Source organism: Anser cygnoides, chromosome 15, assembly GCF_040182565.1.
Source record: "Anser cygnoides isolate HZ-2024a breed goose chromosome 15, Taihu_goose_T2T_genome, whole genome shotgun sequence".
NCBI classification, from domain to species: Eukaryota; Metazoa; Chordata; class Aves; order Anseriformes; family Anatidae; genus Anser; species Anser cygnoides.
This window is the reverse complement of record NC_089887.1, coordinates 7,600,253-7,619,107: the sequence shown is the minus strand read 5'-3', so window position 1 is coordinate 7,619,107 and position 18,855 is coordinate 7,600,253. Positions and strand designations below refer to the sequence as shown.

General features: G+C 36.1%; 1 protein-coding gene across 2 annotated transcripts in view; it reads left to right on the top strand.

The window, feature by feature from the left end:
* LMTK2 (lemur tyrosine kinase 2) overlaps positions 1-18,855 on the top strand; it is a 43,341-nt gene that overhangs the window by 24,001 nt on the left and 485 nt on the right. The window contains exons 7-14 of one of the 2 annotated variants that reach the window (XR_010825021.1): positions 1,992-2,125; positions 4,800-4,884; positions 5,540-5,661; positions 7,024-7,173; positions 7,416-10,308; positions 11,718-11,853; positions 13,841-14,086; positions 15,156-15,281. Coding sequence is in view for 1 of the 2 variants with exons in the window: in XM_066977421.1 (XP_066833522.1) it covers positions 1,992-2,125; positions 4,800-4,884; positions 5,540-5,661; positions 7,024-7,173; positions 7,416-10,308; positions 11,718-11,853; positions 13,841-14,086; positions 15,156-15,184 (3,795 nt within the window). In the remaining variant the exon portion in view is untranslated. Of the gene's footprint in view, positions 1-1,991; positions 2,126-4,799; positions 4,885-5,539; positions 5,662-7,023; positions 7,174-7,415; positions 10,309-11,717; positions 11,854-13,840; positions 14,087-15,155; positions 18,786-18,855 lie in introns of those variants that run through there. The other variant, XM_066977421.1, reaches the window with a different exon arrangement.

The following is an 18,855-nucleotide window of genomic DNA, read 5'->3' as shown; positions in this document are numbered from 1 at the left end:
TGAATTATTTACTAAGTAATTCAGGTATTTACTAAATAAAGGATGCCACATAGCGCTGCTGTTACTAAGGCTTTTAAAAATTAAAAAGTAATTCCTTGGCGCATTTCAGGCATCTTAAGAACTTAATGCACCTGGGACAAACTGTGAGTAACCAGTTGCTGTTTCAAGGGATGACAGCGGTTTCACAGGATAGTTTGACTTTGTACAGCAGCATGCTGCCATCTAGAGTCAGTTAAACTGGATTTTTGTACTTCATTAGGCTATGCAATTGGGAATCTGTGATACGGACACTTCATTTTGTAGTTCTTCGGAATTCTGTTCTGGTTAATCTGCTCTGGCAAGGCAGAAAGGGAAGTGTGCGTTTGTGTGTTTATACACATGTATGAGTCAGTGTGATATTAAAGCTGTAATTGCAAGTCATAATAACATATATGGAGACATTTCTACAGAATTCTGTAGGATGCAAATACTTAAATGTTGCCTAATTAGTAGCTGAACACAGGATAAAGAGAATGTGATGAAGGTTTCTACAACATCAAACAGTTCAGAGCTTATACATTTTTTGTCACAAAGTGGTATTAGCTCTACCTACTAGCTCTGTAGTATAAGTAGCGTGTATAAAGCAGATGAAGATAGAAAGTTGCTTGCAAGTACTGTAGGATCTGTTCTTGTTTTAAAACAAAATTGTTTTATGTAGGAGTAGTGTCTGCTTTTAAGCAGACTGTCTATCCCACTTCTTATTTTATTAAATAACTCAGATTTGTGACTCTCCAGTCAATTAGTTCTCAGGTATCACTGCACTGTTAGATGTCTGTGTGGTGCGTTGCAATCTACTGCTTGAATTAAAAGAACTGTAAATTGTCACTTTTAATTAGCTGTATTAAGGAGAAATTAGATGCTTTAGTTACAGATCTGTAATGTACAGGAACACCAGAGGAGCAGAAGTTTAGCGATCTTTTCTTCTTTTCTGAAGACAACACTTTTTAGCCAGTGCAAAGACTGCTGCCTTGTCTGTTCAATCTCAGACTTCTCTTCAGTCTTCTTCCTGGTCCAAGGTTTAGGCACGGTTGGTGTGTACAGTTATAGCCCAGTATGTTACGCTGGTGAAGTAAGTTGTAATGTATTGTGCAGTCTCGATACAATTAATTTTCTTCAAAAACAAAAACAATTTCTGAAATCTTTTGGTAAACTTGCAGGAAGACTACGATTTAAATAAGAATAAAAATACAGAAGCGGTAGGTTAAAAGTTGTGTACAAGTGAAAGTAAGAACAGTGGCGTAAGAAACTTGTTCTCTTACCTTTCTTGGATTGTCCTACACAGGAAAAGCGAGACTAGAAGATGCTTGACAACTCCCAGTTATTTTTCCATCTGTTTCAAAGCTGTTTTCGTGGTTTTTTTTTTTTTTTTTGGTAATTTATGGAGTGCTTCTGTAGGCTTGTAAGTTGTATGGATGCTGATCAGCAATGCCTAGGTTCAACAAAACTGCTGCCATCCATCCTCTGGTGCCTGGGTGATGGGAGTGGGCTGTATTATCATGGTCTTTTAATATCTAAAGCTCAGGTGAGCTGGCAATTTCTGAAACAGTTTTCTGTGCTCTCTTCCTTCCATCCCCTTGCACATGCCAGACAACTGCTGGTGGGGAGCAATTGAAACTGATCACACTTAAAAAACTGAAGCTCATCACGTTTTTAATGGAAAGCATTATTGTATGAAAGTTATGTTTTATGTGGCAGTGTGATTTAGATTGTTAACTTCTAAATGATGTGATTAAAAACCTTTACAAGGACAATACCATATGCCTTGGATGACTTCTTATACAAGTGATGACTGAAACTTAAGGAGATTCTTTATTAAGCACAAATCTGTTTATAACTAGTGCTAACCTTGTTCACTGGTAAATAAGTAACGTAGGTAGTTAGCTGCCTCTTCATAAAGTGTTTCTTAGATTCACTTAACACACAAGGCTAAGTATTTTCAACTTCTTTTACAGGGTGACCTAAAAACTTATATTTGCAATGAACAGGACCACATTAAAGGAGATTCACAAATAATGCTGCTACAGAGAATGGCATGTGAGATTGCTGCTGGACTTGCTGTAATGCATAAGCATAATTTTGTGCATAGGTATGTTTTCCAGATAAGTTACTCTTTGTTATGGCGCACTCCAAAATTCATGTAGGTGTTTTCATTCAAATCGGCGCATTTTAAAGACACTAGATTAATAAACTTTCATCTAATTTACATATCCTATGTCAGGAAGGTGTGATGCTTATGAAGATGTTAAATTAACTGCAGTGATATGGTCTTACAGTCCTTGTGCGACTGTAAGCTAATCACCTTCTTTTTAGGTGATCTGCAGACTGTAGAACACAGCCTACTGCTAGGCCAATCCAGAAGATGTAGTTTGATTAATTCTTGCACAAGTTAAGTTTGTTTTGCTGGGGGTATGTGTGTTAGGGGTTGGGGGGGGTGAAACTAAAATTTTGTTAGAATCGATCTTTCGGACTGTATTTTTATAGATTATAGCAATTTAGAATTTTGTAATCCGTTACCTTTGTTACTAAAAATGGAAAAAAAAAAGTTGCTGCCCTTTCAATATGTTAAGGGAGAACCTGACTTAAAATACTGACTGAAGTAGGTGATCTCTCACTAAAGCACTGTTTATCTTCAGTGTCTCTTAATCTTCAGTAATGGAGCTAGTCAGATCATAATGGGAGAACAATTTCATTTTAGTGGTGGGGGAAGGCCTGGATTTCTTCTTTTTATTAAAAGATGATGCAGTTACTACTGAAACAATGGCAGTAGTTTTAACAGGTAAGAAAAAATGCAGTCGTGAAACTCATTGCTCTGAACTATGACAAACATTTTTTTGCTTTAATTGTAAAGTTGTTAAGCAGCTGGAGACATCAACCTTAGACTTGTAATGCTATATTAGAGTACTTGCTCCCCAGACATGGCTTACCTGATGAAACCTGATATATCTCAGGGTAGTTTATTCTGTGTGTGTGTATTGGGTCAGCCTGTTCTTAGCTGTAGAAGCAGCACTTGTATCATCCCTTTCAGCATGTTAGGAACTTGCTGGTCGATGCATTGTACTACTTTGAGAAAGCAGAGACCTTGCGTTCAGGGAGAAGCTGAACTATTAAATTTCAGTCTTAAAAAGTGCATGTGTAAAACAACAAAACCCTAAGAAACCCCACAATCCTAGACTCAGCTGGTGCCAGATAAGCAGAGCTTTTAACCTGTTTAACAATTTCAAGTTACTTGAAGGTAGTACCAGTTGTGCCTTCTAAACTGAGCACTGCTTCTTGTATTGCAGCAGTGTGGCTTTGTAGGTATTAAATTTAACAGTATGTTTTCAGTGAAGTACAGTTAAACTTGATAAATAATTATTCTTCGGATCTGCAAAATTATCACTGTAAATGTTTACTTCTAGCAGCACTATCCTGAAGCTGTCAGAGTAAGTGGTAAAGCTCCAGCATCAGTGATTTTGTTGTTAGTGGTAAATTCTAGCAGCTAAACTTTATCTTCTCTTCTGGGATATTTATTTAAATAGTATATTACAAGTTGGAAAGCTTTGGAGCGTACTTGAAGGTTACAGATGTTTCTGACCTATGAGGTTCAACAGTTCTCAAAGGGGGGGGGGAAATCTTATTCTTTTGAAGTAGGGAAATTGTGTGGTTTTCAGACCATCTACACTTCAGAGATTTTTTTTAATGTACACAGAAGCAATGGTAGAATTCTTCCAGTGCACTTAATTGCCTGGTGCCCTTCTGTGGAACTGAGAAGCAGAATATTTGAGCAATTAGCATGTGGAACTCTTGCCGTCATGGCTATAGTTTCATAGTAAGCATGCAATTTCATTAAACTTGCATAGATTTCTGAGTTTGCGTGATGGGTTTTCTAAAAAAGCTTCTTGCTATTATTACAGCAACACTGCTGCCTGTGAGCACTTGTCTGGTTTATAGTGGAAACTGGAAATGTATATTCAAGAGCTTTTTTGATTCTTTTGTTAAATGAACTTTGATTCCTTTATTAAAGGAACTTTTATGAAGTACATGATTTCTTCTGATGGTCTTTCTCAAAGTCTATGTATAGTTCTAGTTCAAATGTAATGTGTGGTTTTGTTATTTAGAGGAACTTATATGTGCGTGTAATATATTACTGGTTGCTTAGTATGAGTTGCTTAGTATGAGTGAAGAGTGACAGAACTACGGTGTCCGCAGTTTTCTAGTGAGATTGGGAATCAATTGTTGGTGTGTATATATATTTAAAACTTGATGAAAATACAAGCAACAGAAGAACTACCACCACTTTTAGTTTGAATCAAAATTGTACTTCTGAAATGAATCTCCCTACTGTTGCCAGTTACTGTGACTGGGCTTGTATTATGAGTTGATCTTCTGGAGTGCATGGACTGGTTTAATTATATCCAAAGAGAATCAGAGAGATAGCTTCAGGTGCATGCCTAACTTGCTTCAGCTTTTAGGAGCCTTTTGGTCTATGGGACCAGGCTACAGCTCATCTGAATAAAATTACTGAAGTGTATATAGCGTGGATATTGAATCCTTAGCACTAGTTGCTTCATATTACCGATCTGCTCCTGCCACTTGCTACTGTAACCTGTAAATGTGCTTTTTTAAAATTTTTTTGTAAAATTTTGTGGCTTTTTTTTTTATTTGATTTTTCAAGCCATGGTCTGACTACTGAGTAGTATTACTTCTTTTAACTCACTTGTCTTATTTTTAATTGAAGGCTTCTTGGTTTGTTCTTACTGTTTATTTGTTTGCCTTTGCAGTGACTTGGCCTTACGAAATTGCTTTCTTACATCTGATTTAAATGTCAAAGTAGGAGATTATGGTATAGGATTCAGTAGATATAAGGTAAGTTATTGGTAATGTACCACTTTTTTTTTTAGCTTTTGAAGGATTTGAAAGCCTGAGATTATAACAAGCATATTACAATGTTATGAACTGATCCCAGATTGTCCTTTTTATTTTTCTGAATAGTGAACTTCTCAGAGTAACTGGCAAAGAACTGTAGCAAGGTCATGTAATGGAATAAACGATCTTTCCAGAAATGAATGGAGTTCCTGCTTATAGAAGTTTTTGGTTAAATTTGTGTTTGTATGTCATATATGCAGTAGCCCTAAAATGATAATGGCAGGTGTTATGCAAAAAATTAATCTGAATGTTCTAAGAGAGGAAAAATGCTATCAAAGTGCTTAATGAAAATGTTTAACATACTTAAATATACCAAGAAAGTGAAAAATGTAAAGTGTTCATTAAAGTTTTGAGTACCAAACATTAAACAAGAAATTGATATTCAATTTTCTTGTGTACAAGAAATGGATTTCTTGAATGCCGTTTTTCTCTAGCATTATTCTCTTCTAATTTGGTAAAATGAGATTACTTTTTTAATTCTCATTTTACACATAGTGATCACATAAAAACAGATCAGGTCAAAAAAGATTGTCAACTTCTGGAAGTTGTCCCGATGTTTGTTCAGTCTTTCTGGTTTTTTTTGTCAATAATATAGGAAGATTATATTGAGACAGATGAGAAGAAACTTGTTCCTCTCCGATGGACTGCACCTGAGTTAATAACAAGTTTTCAAGACAGACTGTTATCAGCAGAGCAAAATAAATACAGTAACATATGGTATGTAGTAAATAATAAAATAGTTTGTGAGGGATTTTGGAATACGTTTTCAAATGTTACATAAAGGAGTAAATATTTATCGTTGAATATTGGCCTGATGCAGTGCTTTTTTTATTTTATCAGATGTACAGTAGGTTAATCTACAAATCTGAAACTGTATCTTGCTTTGGAAAGTTGCCTAAAAATTGTTGCGAAAACAATTAGATTAAGAGAAACGTATAGCAGAAGAATAGATGTTTATACTAATAAAATATTTACTTAATTTGCCAAATTCCTTCAAATGTTTATAAAGGAAGGTATTTTTTTTCATTAGTAGCTGTGGATGATGTAAAACAAAATCTTGAGGTAGATGCAACTAGAATCCCTTTAAGGTTAGTCTCTGCTACCACAAAGCTTATAGAGAGAGACTCGTGAACATTTTTTGAAGTTGCCAAGTTCCACCTCAGTTCTCAAGTCCAGGAAAATTTGGATAACGGAAATTGAGGCTTAGGCTGCCATTTCCGAAAACATTGTAGCTAAATTCCTGCTTTTGTATTTTAAGGGTATTGAATAATAAACTAGGTTTTATTTATTAATGTAGAACAAGATTTGCAGAAAGTGAGATGGATAGAAGTGATTTAAATACTTTCTTCCTTGTATCCTTCAAGCAGAGTTCCTCAAATCATACTGTTCATCTAAACTACCAGCAGCCAGAGTCTTAAGCATTCCAAATTGAACTTCAGTGCCTTTTATTCAAAGCTTCTTTGACTAGGTTTGGACTGGATGATTCCAGAGACTCCTTCTGATGTAAATTATTCTATGGTAATAGAATTTACTTTGTATTTTGGGCAAGAAAAGGTTGCCCAAAGATCTGGATCAGCTCTAAGCACTGAAAATGCGATTAGTGTTGTATGTCATATGTATACAGCACTGAACAAAAACAAGGCTTCCGAGTACTTCAGCTTAAAAACACCAATTTAAAGAAGTCCGAAACAGATTAGTTTTCTAGTGGTTTGACTCACAAGTGCGGTTTTGTCCAACAGTAGTCTTTAGTGAAGCCATAGGTTTTTTTCCTCTTCTCTGTTTTAAATAGGCGTTTTCTAATTTTCTTTAATATGCAGGATTTTCTTCCATAGATAAGTCACTCATTTTGTTACCTTCATTGGCACTGGCCTTCAAAGAACTTTGTTTTTGAGGAACTTTGTTTTTGAGGCTTTTAGCATTCTGTCAAGCGCACTTGAAATGGGTTAACGGATTCTGAAATTATTATGGAGCCATGGGATAGTGATATTTGGTAGTTCTTGCCTGTTCTTACATAACACTTTTTTTCTTGAGAGCAACTTAGTTCTTAGAATGTACAGTCATTTTGCTGGTCTTTTTTAGGTCCCTGGGTGTAACGTTGTGGGAGCTGTTTGAGAATGCTGCTCAGCCTTACTCAGAATTCTCTGACAGGGAAGTCCTAACCCATGTCATCAAGGAGAAACAGATTAAACTTTTTAAGCCACATCTGGAGCAGCCATACTCTGATAGATGGTAAACTTCATTTTTTTTATTTTTTAAAGCTGCTGAATATGTTTTTCATATTACCCATTTCTCTCAAAAGTGTATTGAAGTTAAACATTCCTTGCAAAGGCAGCCTATAGAAAATGAGGAGTTGCTATAGATGGAAATTCCTGCCAGTAATACTGCTGTTACTTTTTAGTATTTAGGTACCTGATTTTTATAAAATCCTTTTCCTTGTGGAACCTATTGAAAGGTGTTTCTTACTTCTATAGGTATGAAGTTCTGCAGTTCTGCTGGCTATCTCCAGAAAAGAGACCAACAGCAGAAGAAGTGCATAGACTTTTAACTTACCTTCGCATGCAAAGCCAAAGGGACTCAGAGATTGATTTTGAACAGCAGTGGAATGCTCTTAAACCAAACACCACAAATAGAGAAACAAATAATTCTGCATTTCCAATCTTAGATCACTTTACAGGAGATAGACTTGGCCATGAAATGGAGGAAGTTCTTACTGTAACTGAAACAAGCCAGGGCCTCAGCTTTGAATATATCTGGGAGGCAGCTAAACATGATCATTTTGATGAATGTGGTCGTGTGAATCCTGATGAAGCAATGGCATACACAAGTATTTTCTTTCCCGTGGAGGTTTTTGAGAGATCGCTTTCAGAGCAAGGGCCAGGAGCACAGGATGGAAGTGGTCAGGAAGCATCGCTTGCTGTTCCTGGGGTGTTACCTGTGTTTGATGCACACAAACTGTCTGTTGGAAATGACTACTATATCCAGTTAGAGGAAAAAGGTAGTGGCTGCAGCATGAATTTCGATAACCAATCGGTTGTACTAACTACAGAAGTTGATCAAGAAGCTGTTCAAGAAAAAAGTTCTCATTTCATGGTTCTCAGGGATCTTGATGTTGAAGAATCTAGCACTGATGGGGACTTCTTCCACTACAATACAGATCCTAAAGAGGAATTTTTGCCTGCTAATAGTAGTCCAGAAAGTCCTTTCCAGAATATATTTAATGACATTAACAGATCAGAAGAATTAAAGAACAGAAAAATACTTGGTTTTGCTGAAACGAATGATATTCCTAAAGACTTTAAACTGACTGTTTTAAACTCAAACACAGATATTACAAGTGTCACAGGCTTTGCTGAGAAAGAGCATTCTAGTCATGTTTCTGAAAACAAAGCAGTTTCGTTAGGTGAAAATATTTCTAACCAGTCTGACTTAGTAACTTTAGAAGAACTTTCTGGTAACTTCTTATTTCTTCAAGAGAAAAACTTATTAACAGGGATATTGTCTAACAAAACCAGCAGTGATTTCGGGCAAAAACCAGAAACTGTTCTAAAAAGTATGTTGGAAACCTCACATAGAAACACTGTAGAGCCTGAGCCTGTGTTGGCTGAAAATGCGCAGGTCTTTTCTTTAGTATGTGAAAACCTTGGAACCATGAAAGATGAAAATTGTAATCCAGTAACAACGGATAAAGATATGAATTCTCAGACGACTGTAGAGATGCAGGCATCCTCTAGTCCGTCTGCAGCCTATAAGTTGCATGATAAATGTGCAAATCTTCCTTATTTGAAGGATGAGGGAAAACTTTCAGATGTGGAAGTCAACAAAGTCTTGTCCTGTAACACTGATACTCTTTGTCAAGAAGAGCTGTCCAGTAATACAAAAAATAATAATGTTGGAAACGATCCATATTACAGTGTTGCTGTTAAAACAGATGGGAGTGATGTACAAATGAAACAGGGAGTACTTTCCAAGTCTGAAGTAGCTTTTAATAGGGAAAAATCCAATCAGGAAGATACAGAAGGAAACTTGCAAAGTAATTCTCCCATATTAAAAAAAGATGATTTGTCAGAGGAAAGACAAGAAACATTAAATCATTTTGAGAATTGTAAGGGTGTTCCAGAAGAGGTGACCTTAATTTCTGTTGCTACTTCAGATTGCACAAGTCAGGATAGTCTTTTGGAAGACAGCCCATCTCCTGTACAGACTGCAGAACAGGCCTTAGAGACACCTGACTCTTTGGATTCTTTAGATGTAAATGAGGTTTTAGAATCTTTACAGGCTCAAAGTCCTCAGAAACTTTTACCACCTGATAAGCCTGCTGACAGTGGCTATGAAACAGAGAATCTGGAGTCTCCGGAATGGACTTCCCATATTACTGTTGAGGATGCTTCTAATGCAGATATTGGTAACTGTGGTGTCAGTGAGAGCAATGCCAATGATTTACCTTCTAATCCAGTCATAATTGTTTCAGAAGCAGCAGCTTGTTTAGATGCAGTAAACAATTTTGAAATAACCCCAGAGGTTTTTGTGGGTGGGAATCAAAACTCCTATAGAGACTCTGCCTATTTCTCTGATAATGATTCTGAGCCAGATAAAAAAACGGAAGAGACTGTAAATCTATCAAGAGAGGCTACGTGTATCACTTCTGCAAATAGAGGAGAGAATAATACTAAAAAGGATTGTTGTTTTGAAGAGAGAGAGCAAAAGCATGACCTAAGAAATTACCAGGATACCAGTAATCAAAGTACAAAACCAGAACTGAATCACAAGATAGAGATACAAGAGATGGATGTAAGGATACAGAGGTGTCCTGACGAGTGGACTGAGGCAACTCTGAATTCCCTGGAAATATCAATGGAAAATAACCTAAGGGATGAAATAAAGCTGTCGGAGTTTTCCCATAAAAGTGTCTCTTGTGTTGGCACTAATACTTCAGAACTTTTTTCACACAGAGACTTGAAATCTGTGCATAACATACACAATCCTTTAGATTTGAGTGAGAAGTCCTTCTATCACGTTGAAGGACAAAAGTTGAAAGAGCCAGATATTGAAGGAAAATACCTTGGCAAGCTCGATGTTTCTGGAATGCTTGATTTAGAAGATGGCGATGATGCGGATGAGGAAGATGAAAACAGTGATTCTGAGGATGACATGAGGACTTTTCATATGCATAGTCTGAGTTCTGACAGTGAAGATGAAACTGTTCATCAAGTACCTGAGATACTTACTGACAAGGATGATGGAAAGCATCTGAGAAGCTTGTTGAAACTTCCGAAACCTCTTAATGAAAGGCAACATGAGCACTGGAAAAATGAGAAAAAGGCTGTAACTTTCTTTGATGATGTCACGGTCTATTTGTTTGATCAGGTATCCTTTTTGAATTACTAAGTAAAGTTGTTTTTTTAAACAAGACATGGTAAATAACTTGCTAGTATATATGGGCACATTGTTACAAGATCACTTTCTTGTCTTGTCATCTTGTTTGTGATGTGTTTGTATTCTCTATGTAAAGAAACTGTTTTCTTGGCTAGGTGCGGTTTTGTGCTGATGGTAGAATAGCAGCAGGGACTTGAAGTGTAGTTTTGCTTTGAACAGGGTTGCTTGCCAAGTCCTAAATTTCCACTGCTTTTGGAACCTTGACTGTGTATGCACTGGATGAAACCTGGTTTTTAGTGATGTTTTACTGATGCACGTAAGCTGTACAGAATTTGAGTGAGAGACAGCATTATGGACCAGATTTTATTAAAAAAAAAAAAAAAAAACTTCTATAAAGTTACAACATTCTGATTAATTTATCTGTTTAATGAATTTGGGGACTTACGGTTTAAGTTCAAATGTCTTTATAATAAAAATAAAAACTGAGTCCTGCGTTAGTTAGCATTAATTTACCTTAAGCTATAATCAAAGATGAGAGCAGTAGTTAGATGACAGTGCTGCTTTTTATTAATACAATGTTATTCAAGTTTAGTAAAACAATACTGATCTGCTTATAAAATTCAAGGTTAGTTTTGTTTCCCTGTTTGCTTTATCAATTTTTAAGCTTCTGTAACCTGATACAAAGGGGATTGTATTTTAACGTTATAGAAACTGAACTAGTACAGTCAGTTTAAAAGAACAGTGACGTTGTCAGGCATACTAGGGGTCATTGTCTTTTGGAATAGAAAACACAGGTATGTATTTGTTTTTCTGTCCTCTGTAGAATAGTAATCCTATTGTCGGAGGGGAAGGAAAAAATAATCTGTGTTAAACTACTTAGTTGTTGAACTCACTTATTATAGTAACTGATAAAATGTTGGCTGCTTCAAATACTGGTCCTGCAGAGCGTGTCTCTTTATCCTGAAGCATAGTTAAAGGGTTAAAAAAAAAAAAGGTAAAACGTTGGGAGATGGGACTATCTAAGGCTTTTCCAGAATAGAAAAAAAAATCCCTACTTGTGTATTGCAGTAAGGGAACTGTTTTCTTTGCAACTGGAAGATATTTTAGCTTTGTTCCTAGGGCATATGAAACCTCTTTATATGATAAATGATGTAAATAGTCACTTCTGCATTCAGTTTAGCATAGATCTGATGCAACTTTTTTTGAAAATGGAGGTGTATCCATATGCTTAATGTACAATTCAAAGTCCTGTTGTGTGGTAATAACTAAGAGCTTGCAGACCATTTATTTTCATAGTAGATTTGATGGGGAAAACAAAGTGTTTTTGGAAAGCTAGCATCCAACTGCATGGATGCATGGTGTATATGAAAGAGTTAACCGAGCTGTTTTGTTTGCATTAGGAAACGCCAACTAAGGAGCTGGGAAACCGTGTAGCAGACTTTAATGGCGAAGGCTCTCACAGCACTCCTGCTCCACCTTCGGGTTTTAGTTACTTAAACAGATTCACAAATTCAGAAAGCTCGACAGATGAAGAAGGTACTTAAATGTATTTATACACAGCAGGGGTTGAGAATATTTTATGCATAGTTTTTAATGAAGTGTCACTTAAAATATGTGGTTTGTATGTTCACTGTACCATACTGGCTTCAGTTTTGCATCCTAAGTAAATACTTCAGCTAGGCTTGGATAGTAGTGTTACTGTTTATCAAAGCTTGAGAGAAAATACTGTTTGACATATATTGGCTATCTTGAGAGGCAACCAAAGTACAGGCAATAAATCTTTGTGGACTCCTGGACTAGAACACAGTTGGCTCAAGATGATTTTTTTTGAGTCGGAGAGAAGGTCTGGATGCTGTGGCATTCCATCACTTCTAGACCTCAGTGCTCTTGTGACTCAATGAAGACTTTGTACTGTTCAAAGCTGCATTCAATAAAACAAAGGAAAGCAAATAATTTTCTTTAGCAGCTGTTTTTTTTTTTTTCAGAATTGCAAGTATGAGTGCAGGATTTGAGCTCAGCATTCTCTAAGCTGAGTTTTGCATCTGGGGAGGTGCTACACACCTCTTTTCCAAATGCAGTCTCATAACGGCTGTCAGTTTGTTTGCTGTTCCAGACCTTTTTTTCTTCTGTCCAGTCTCTACACTCTGTGTGTATGCTTGTTGTGGGTTAACAGATGGGAAGGCAGCTAAATGCCACACAGCCACTTGCTCGCATCTCTCCCACCCCCAGTGGGATGGCGGAAGAGGAAGGAAAAGTAAAAGCAGGACAACTTGTGGGTCAAGACAAAAATTGTTTAATAAGTGAAGGAGAGGTGGAAGAAAGAAAGAAAACAAATAGTGCAAAATCAAGCACTCACCACCTCTCCCAGGTAGACAGATGCCTACCCAGTTCCTGAGCAAAAGAGGGCTAACTTCCCAATCTCTTCTCCTCTGTTTTATTGCTGAGCATGCTGTTATGTGGCATGGAATATCTTTTTGATTGGTTCATCTGCCTGATTCTGTCCCCTCCCAACTTTTTATGCACCCCCAATCTATTCAGTGGTGGTAGGGTGAGGAGAGGGCAGAGTGAGGAAAAACAGAAGGCCTTGATACTGTGCAAACACTGGCCAGTAGGTAAAATATGTTATCGGCATTGTTCTGTTTACAAATGGAAAGCACAGCAGCAAATAAAGAAAATGAACTCTACTGCAGCCAGACTCAGTACAATGTGTAAACTACCAGCCAGTGTTCTCCTTCCTTATTCCCCCATTACTACTTAGAAGGAAATGCAAGGATTTAGTCTCCGCCCTGTCCCCACAGCCAGTCACTCCTAATGAAGTCAGTGTTATTTCAACATTTCTATGTTAGGATGCTGTAAGTAATATTTTCTTAAACTGCATTGAATTCTCTTAGGTCTATATGATGCTTCTGAGAAAAATTGTCTGTGTTCTTAGCCTGGGAATCTATAGGTTTTTTTATGAGGAGGTCCTCAGGACATGCATTTAAATCTTTTTGTGTGTGTATAACGTGTTTTATACTGATATCCATAAACACAGTCTAAATCCTAGCACTGTAAAGTGCTTTAAAAATACTTCTTTATTCATTTGATATTAATTTCCTCAATAGACTCTGCCTGTGTTAACTATTTTTGTTCTGTGCTTTGAAAGCTGGCATTCTCCAGCTCCTCTCAGATTGAAGGTTGTACTTTCTAATTCTGGTGAGTGTCAATAACAGCAAGTAAAAAAGTAAAATTTTCCGTACAGCAGAGGACAGGGTCAGGGTTAATGTTTTTAAGGCTGTATTACGCTTTTGAGTGCTGTGTATCAAAAGCCCCAAGTTTAGATTTTGCTTCCAAAATTCATTGGTAACCTCTGTAATTGTGTGATAAATGTCATTTCTTTTGACTCTTAAGAGATCTTGTATGAAAAGCTACTACAGGTTCCTTTTGGATTAATGCAGTCTTCCAGGACTTGCAGGACTTGCTCAATATATGACTTTATATTACTCTAAACTGCTTTTTTGTTGTTTTTTTTTCTTCTTCCAAGGTGGCGGTTTTGAATGGGATGATGACTTCTCTTCTCCAGAGCCATCCTTTATATCAAAGGCAGCTAATAGCCTTATTAGCTCTAAACCACCTCTTCAGTCAAAATACTTCTCTCCACCTCCACCCACCCGGACTTCTGAACAGAACTGGTCACACTCATCCCCATATTCTAGATTCTCTATCTCTCCTGCAAACATGGCAAGCTTTTCCCTTACACATCTTACAGATTCAGATATAGAGCAAGGAGGTAGGTGATTTAGTTAATTATTTTGAGACTACAAATTGAAAGGTTCGTGCAAAGATGTGAGTAATACAGATGACAAATTTTCTTCTTTGATAAATACTTAGTTTATAAATATATTGTTAATGGTGTAGAAGTTATGTCTGGTCTTGTATTTCAGTAAGATAAACCTTTCCATTTAGGTTGAGATTATTTGCATCCACATTGCTACAAACTTATGGCTGTACATTTTCTGGAATGTTTATGGGACAAGCTCACAAGTCTTGTTTCCTAAATTAGTACGATAGTTATATAAATGAAATATTAGCAGTCCTTAAGCGTTTATGTATAGCTGTAACACTGTGGCAGTTTAATTTTCATTATTGCCCTGTCATCGGACACAATTTATTGCACAGGGTGAGGAATATGTCTGCAATTGTTGTCTAAGCTTATTTTACAGTTCAGTTTGTATTGCTTTTTAGAAAGTGCATTTTTTACATTCTCAAGAGTTGCAGCATGTTTTCTAAAGTGGAGTTAGAATAGAGTCAAACAAATCAGTTCATAGAAATATTTAGTAGCAGTATTTGTTAACGAAAGCTTTCTTGTCTCTAACAAAGCTTTATAAAGCTTTAATACATTTTTTGAGTGTTAAGAGGGGAAAGAAAACTGATTTGAAGCAGTTTAGCATATTAATCTTGGTAAAATACAACATTATAAAAATACTACTGATTGCTGAACCTTGCTGATGGTCAATGTCTATAAAAACGTAATCACTGTTACATAGATTTGTATTGTTCTTGTATCATGCATATTGATTAGATAATGCTTGCTGCTTAGTAACTTATAGACAAGAGATTTTGGAGATCCTACACTGCCTTACATGTCCTAGGAAGTGACATTGAACTGTGTGACTTAAGCAGATGTCTATGTACAAAGGTACCAAATGTTTATAGTAGACGAAAGCTCTAGGGAAAGATTAACCAATACTTGGAAGTGTGAAACAGAAGAATGCCAAGTTCTAGGAAAAGTCTTGCAAAGAAGTGATGGTCGTGCAGAAGAATCTCACTGTACATTATTACCTTTCCTCTGCTAATAGGAAGCAGTGAAGATGGAGAAAAAGATTAAACGGATTTAAAACTTCCTGGGACTACGTACACAGAACACACAGACTCTGTGTCTGAAGCTTCTTTATCTGAACTCTGGATCTCCTGGAGTAATACAGGTAATCAAGAAGTCCTAAGAAATGAAAGTAAACACTGAAAGCAATGTTAAATCAGGACATTAATTTGAATGTGTATTTAACTTTGTAATGTATTTTTAAATCAGTGCAATTTTGCTTTTCATTGAAAGATGATTCTGCCGCTGTTTTCAAGTACTTGAAGTATTTTTCAGATAACTTAAGAAACAAGTAAAGCAATTACACTAGTCTGGTTTATGTATGAGATTGTATAATACTTTTTTATATTTTTCCATGTAGTTCATTATCTATTTGAACATACACCTGTTGTAGAATTGTGTATAACTGTCCTGTGCAACAGGTGTCTGTGTTGCTGAAACTGTATGAATGATAGTTGATCAGTAGTGAGCCATATTTATTCAAAAAGATATCACTACATGTTACTTTGCTTATTACGATTGCACTATGGATTATTCTTCCTCTATTTCCTGATGATGTACAGAATCAAAATCTTAAATCTTTCAAGGAAAGTAAGACAAGTTGAATTGGCCCAGTTACCCAGTTTAATTTGTCCTCTTTTGTAGCCTTTGCTATGCACGGTACTTGTAAAACGTACATAACTTCTGAGTGTTATGTTAGACTTGCTGAAATCTTCTATTCAGTACCATTTCTAAATGATAACGATTATAGATTGTTAGTGTTCATGTTTTATAGGAAACTGGAATAGAATATATGATATACTCTGGAATTTGTAGATGAAAGAGATAATGTCTCAATTCCTGAATACGATCCTACTGACTGCTTAAACTGTAATACCATCTGACTATACCATACTTAAGGGCCTTCCAGTTGTTATTACAACTTTTGCCTTGGAGAGAGAAGAAATAAAATTGACTGTACAAAACTGGAAATTATGAATATTCTAAAACACGACTAATTTCAGTAGACTGGATTTAGGCATGTTTGGTCCTGTAACTGTACATTCTGTGAATTTTGAAGCTCTCTTCTGCTGACTGCAGACTGGGGCTGCCATTCAGAGGCCTGTGGTAGATCTACCTCTCAGTGATGTTCCGACAATTAAGAATTAGATTAATGGTTAATAACCAATTTTGCACCCTTTATAAGGCCAGACATTTAAAGATATCTGCAAGGCTCCATGCTACACCTTGAAATGCATACTGACCCAAAGATGCTGTATAGTAACGTTTAACGTTTACTCTGAAGCTGTGTGTAGGGAAGGGAATACAACATGGTTTTTTAACCTTCATGCTCTGCTGTGTGTTCAGCTAGTTTAATTCTTTAAATTGCTTGGAAAAAAAATAATCTTTAATCACTACTCTAAAGTGAATTAATTTGAGAAACAAATCCCTGGCCTGTTGGAATGCCTTATCCAGCTGTCGATCTGCAGGAAACGCTAACAAGAACAGTTTACCTGGCTTTAAAGTACTTTGTATTTTAGTGGCTTTTTTGGCAGGGCTTCATTGTATTGGTGGTCCGAGTGCTCTGTGTTCAGATCCACTCACCAGAGAATTGTCATCCCATGAAGTGTAGGAGGACTAGATATTTTAAGTTATGTGAAGTTTGTGTTGTATACTTCTATATGCATTTTCATTTTTAAAGTATGTTTTAAATGACAGGAATATCTTAACTGCTTTTGTCCAGCATTATTTAGCCCTTAGCCAGAATGGCTTCCATACCAATCAAAAGGGAATGATTTAGTTCTGTAAAGTTATTTGAATTTGCCAATTTATTGTTGAGAACTTCTGATGCGGCACTCAGGTTCAGAGTTGGTCAGAACTGTACTTCAGTGTGGAGTGAGGAACAGAATTTTTCATGGACTTTTCTCAAAACATGATTTAAGAGACAAAGCCAAGTAGTTCTTAATACATGCTTACAGTACGTACTGTAGAGCACTTAAGGAAGCTGTGCGCTGTTTGTAGTATTTTGAAATATAGGTAATAGACTTTGTGCACACATTATTGCTTAGAAATTCCATAATTCCAACATTGAACTCCTTGATATGGCTAGATTAATTAGATCTCATCTGTGTTGTGTAATTCTCACACTACATTGAGTACGGAAATTCAAAACTAAGAATGAAACTCCCTAAGTGGTCTGCAAATAATGTGTGGGTTTATCTGCCTCGTGTGCTGAGAAATCTACTGGATCAGACCTGGAGTTCAGCCTTAATTTTGAATTGCTTAACTTAGAATAGAGTCCAAAGTTAAATAAAAGCTTTTATTCCAAAATGTTAAAATTTAGTAGTGCATTTTGGTTCTTGTAATTCTGGAAACTCAGATATTTCTCAAACGTGCAGTATTTCATCCTGCACATCGGGAATTTCCTTTGCTTGGTGGAAATGTTTTTTATTCTTTACCAGGGTTTAAAGAAAATGTTACATAGGAAGTGAAAGTTTACTCCTTTGTCCAAATGGACTCATTGCTAATTAATTGCCAAAGGAGCATTTTTTTTTTTCCAAAATGGGCTTGGATATGTATGATATTAAGCAAGGTAATGTCCTTTTTAGCTGTACAATGAAAAGAAAGAAGTATTTGAAGTTGACTCACCTCAGTTAAACTAAGAATTTAGTTTTAGTAATCCAGTAGGCTGGATTGCAATAATCTAAAAGTTTTTTTTGGAAAAAATTATAGTTAAAATCTGATCAACTACTAGCAATATTAAGATACCCACCTAGCAGTCAGTGACACAATGAAGATGAATCTGTATTTCCAACAAATTACCTTTTAGTAAGCGGGTTTGTTATGAGTCATTCTTAAAACTGTGTATGTAATTTCTTGCACTAGCTACAAAGCATGGTTTCAGTTTTAGAAGTACATGTATCTATTTTCAATGGTTTATTATGAAGACTGGTTACATTTTAATTCCTTCTCTAGTACAAGACCTTGATTATTTGAATAATGAAGGCATTGTCTCAATTTGGCTACTAAAGTTGTTTAAAAGATCTGATTTTTCCCACCTAAAGAAGTTTGTTTAGAAACAGAGGATCTGTAGTAAGAAGCTAACCAAGTGAGAAGTGTCCAGTTATAATGGAAACACCTGTACTTTCCCAAATTCCCTAGCTGCAGACATGTTGTGTGTATAACTGCATTCATGGAAACTGCCATTTTCATGGAAGTGAACGAGTTAAGCATTTTTTCATATCCTTGTTGATGCACTAATGAAAGCCATTTAAGCCTCATTCTTTTTATCAGTATTTTTAGCAGATTTTTATGTAGTACTCAAATCTTTTTTCATGAGGAGGCTGGTTGGTAGAAAGACTTTTTTTTCTGATTAAGCACTATGCTAAAATGTCAGCATTGTCAGGTGTTAGTGACATGGCTATTTTTGTTGGTGTTGGTGAAAGGTGGAATCAAAGTTCATTAGCCTTATAAGAAATAGCCTTAAATAAGAATGGAGTGTACAAAATTACTTCAGCTTTAAGTCATACAGAAATATCCTTGTATGTTAATGGTTTTGGTACAAGACTGGAAAAAATCTAGAGGGGAGTCGAACATCATATAAACTTATTGAAAATAAGTATTTGTAATACCAGCAGCCTGTTTTTCAGAAACTTGAATATGACTTACAGTTAGTTTTGTTTATGAAATTGTTTGAACTT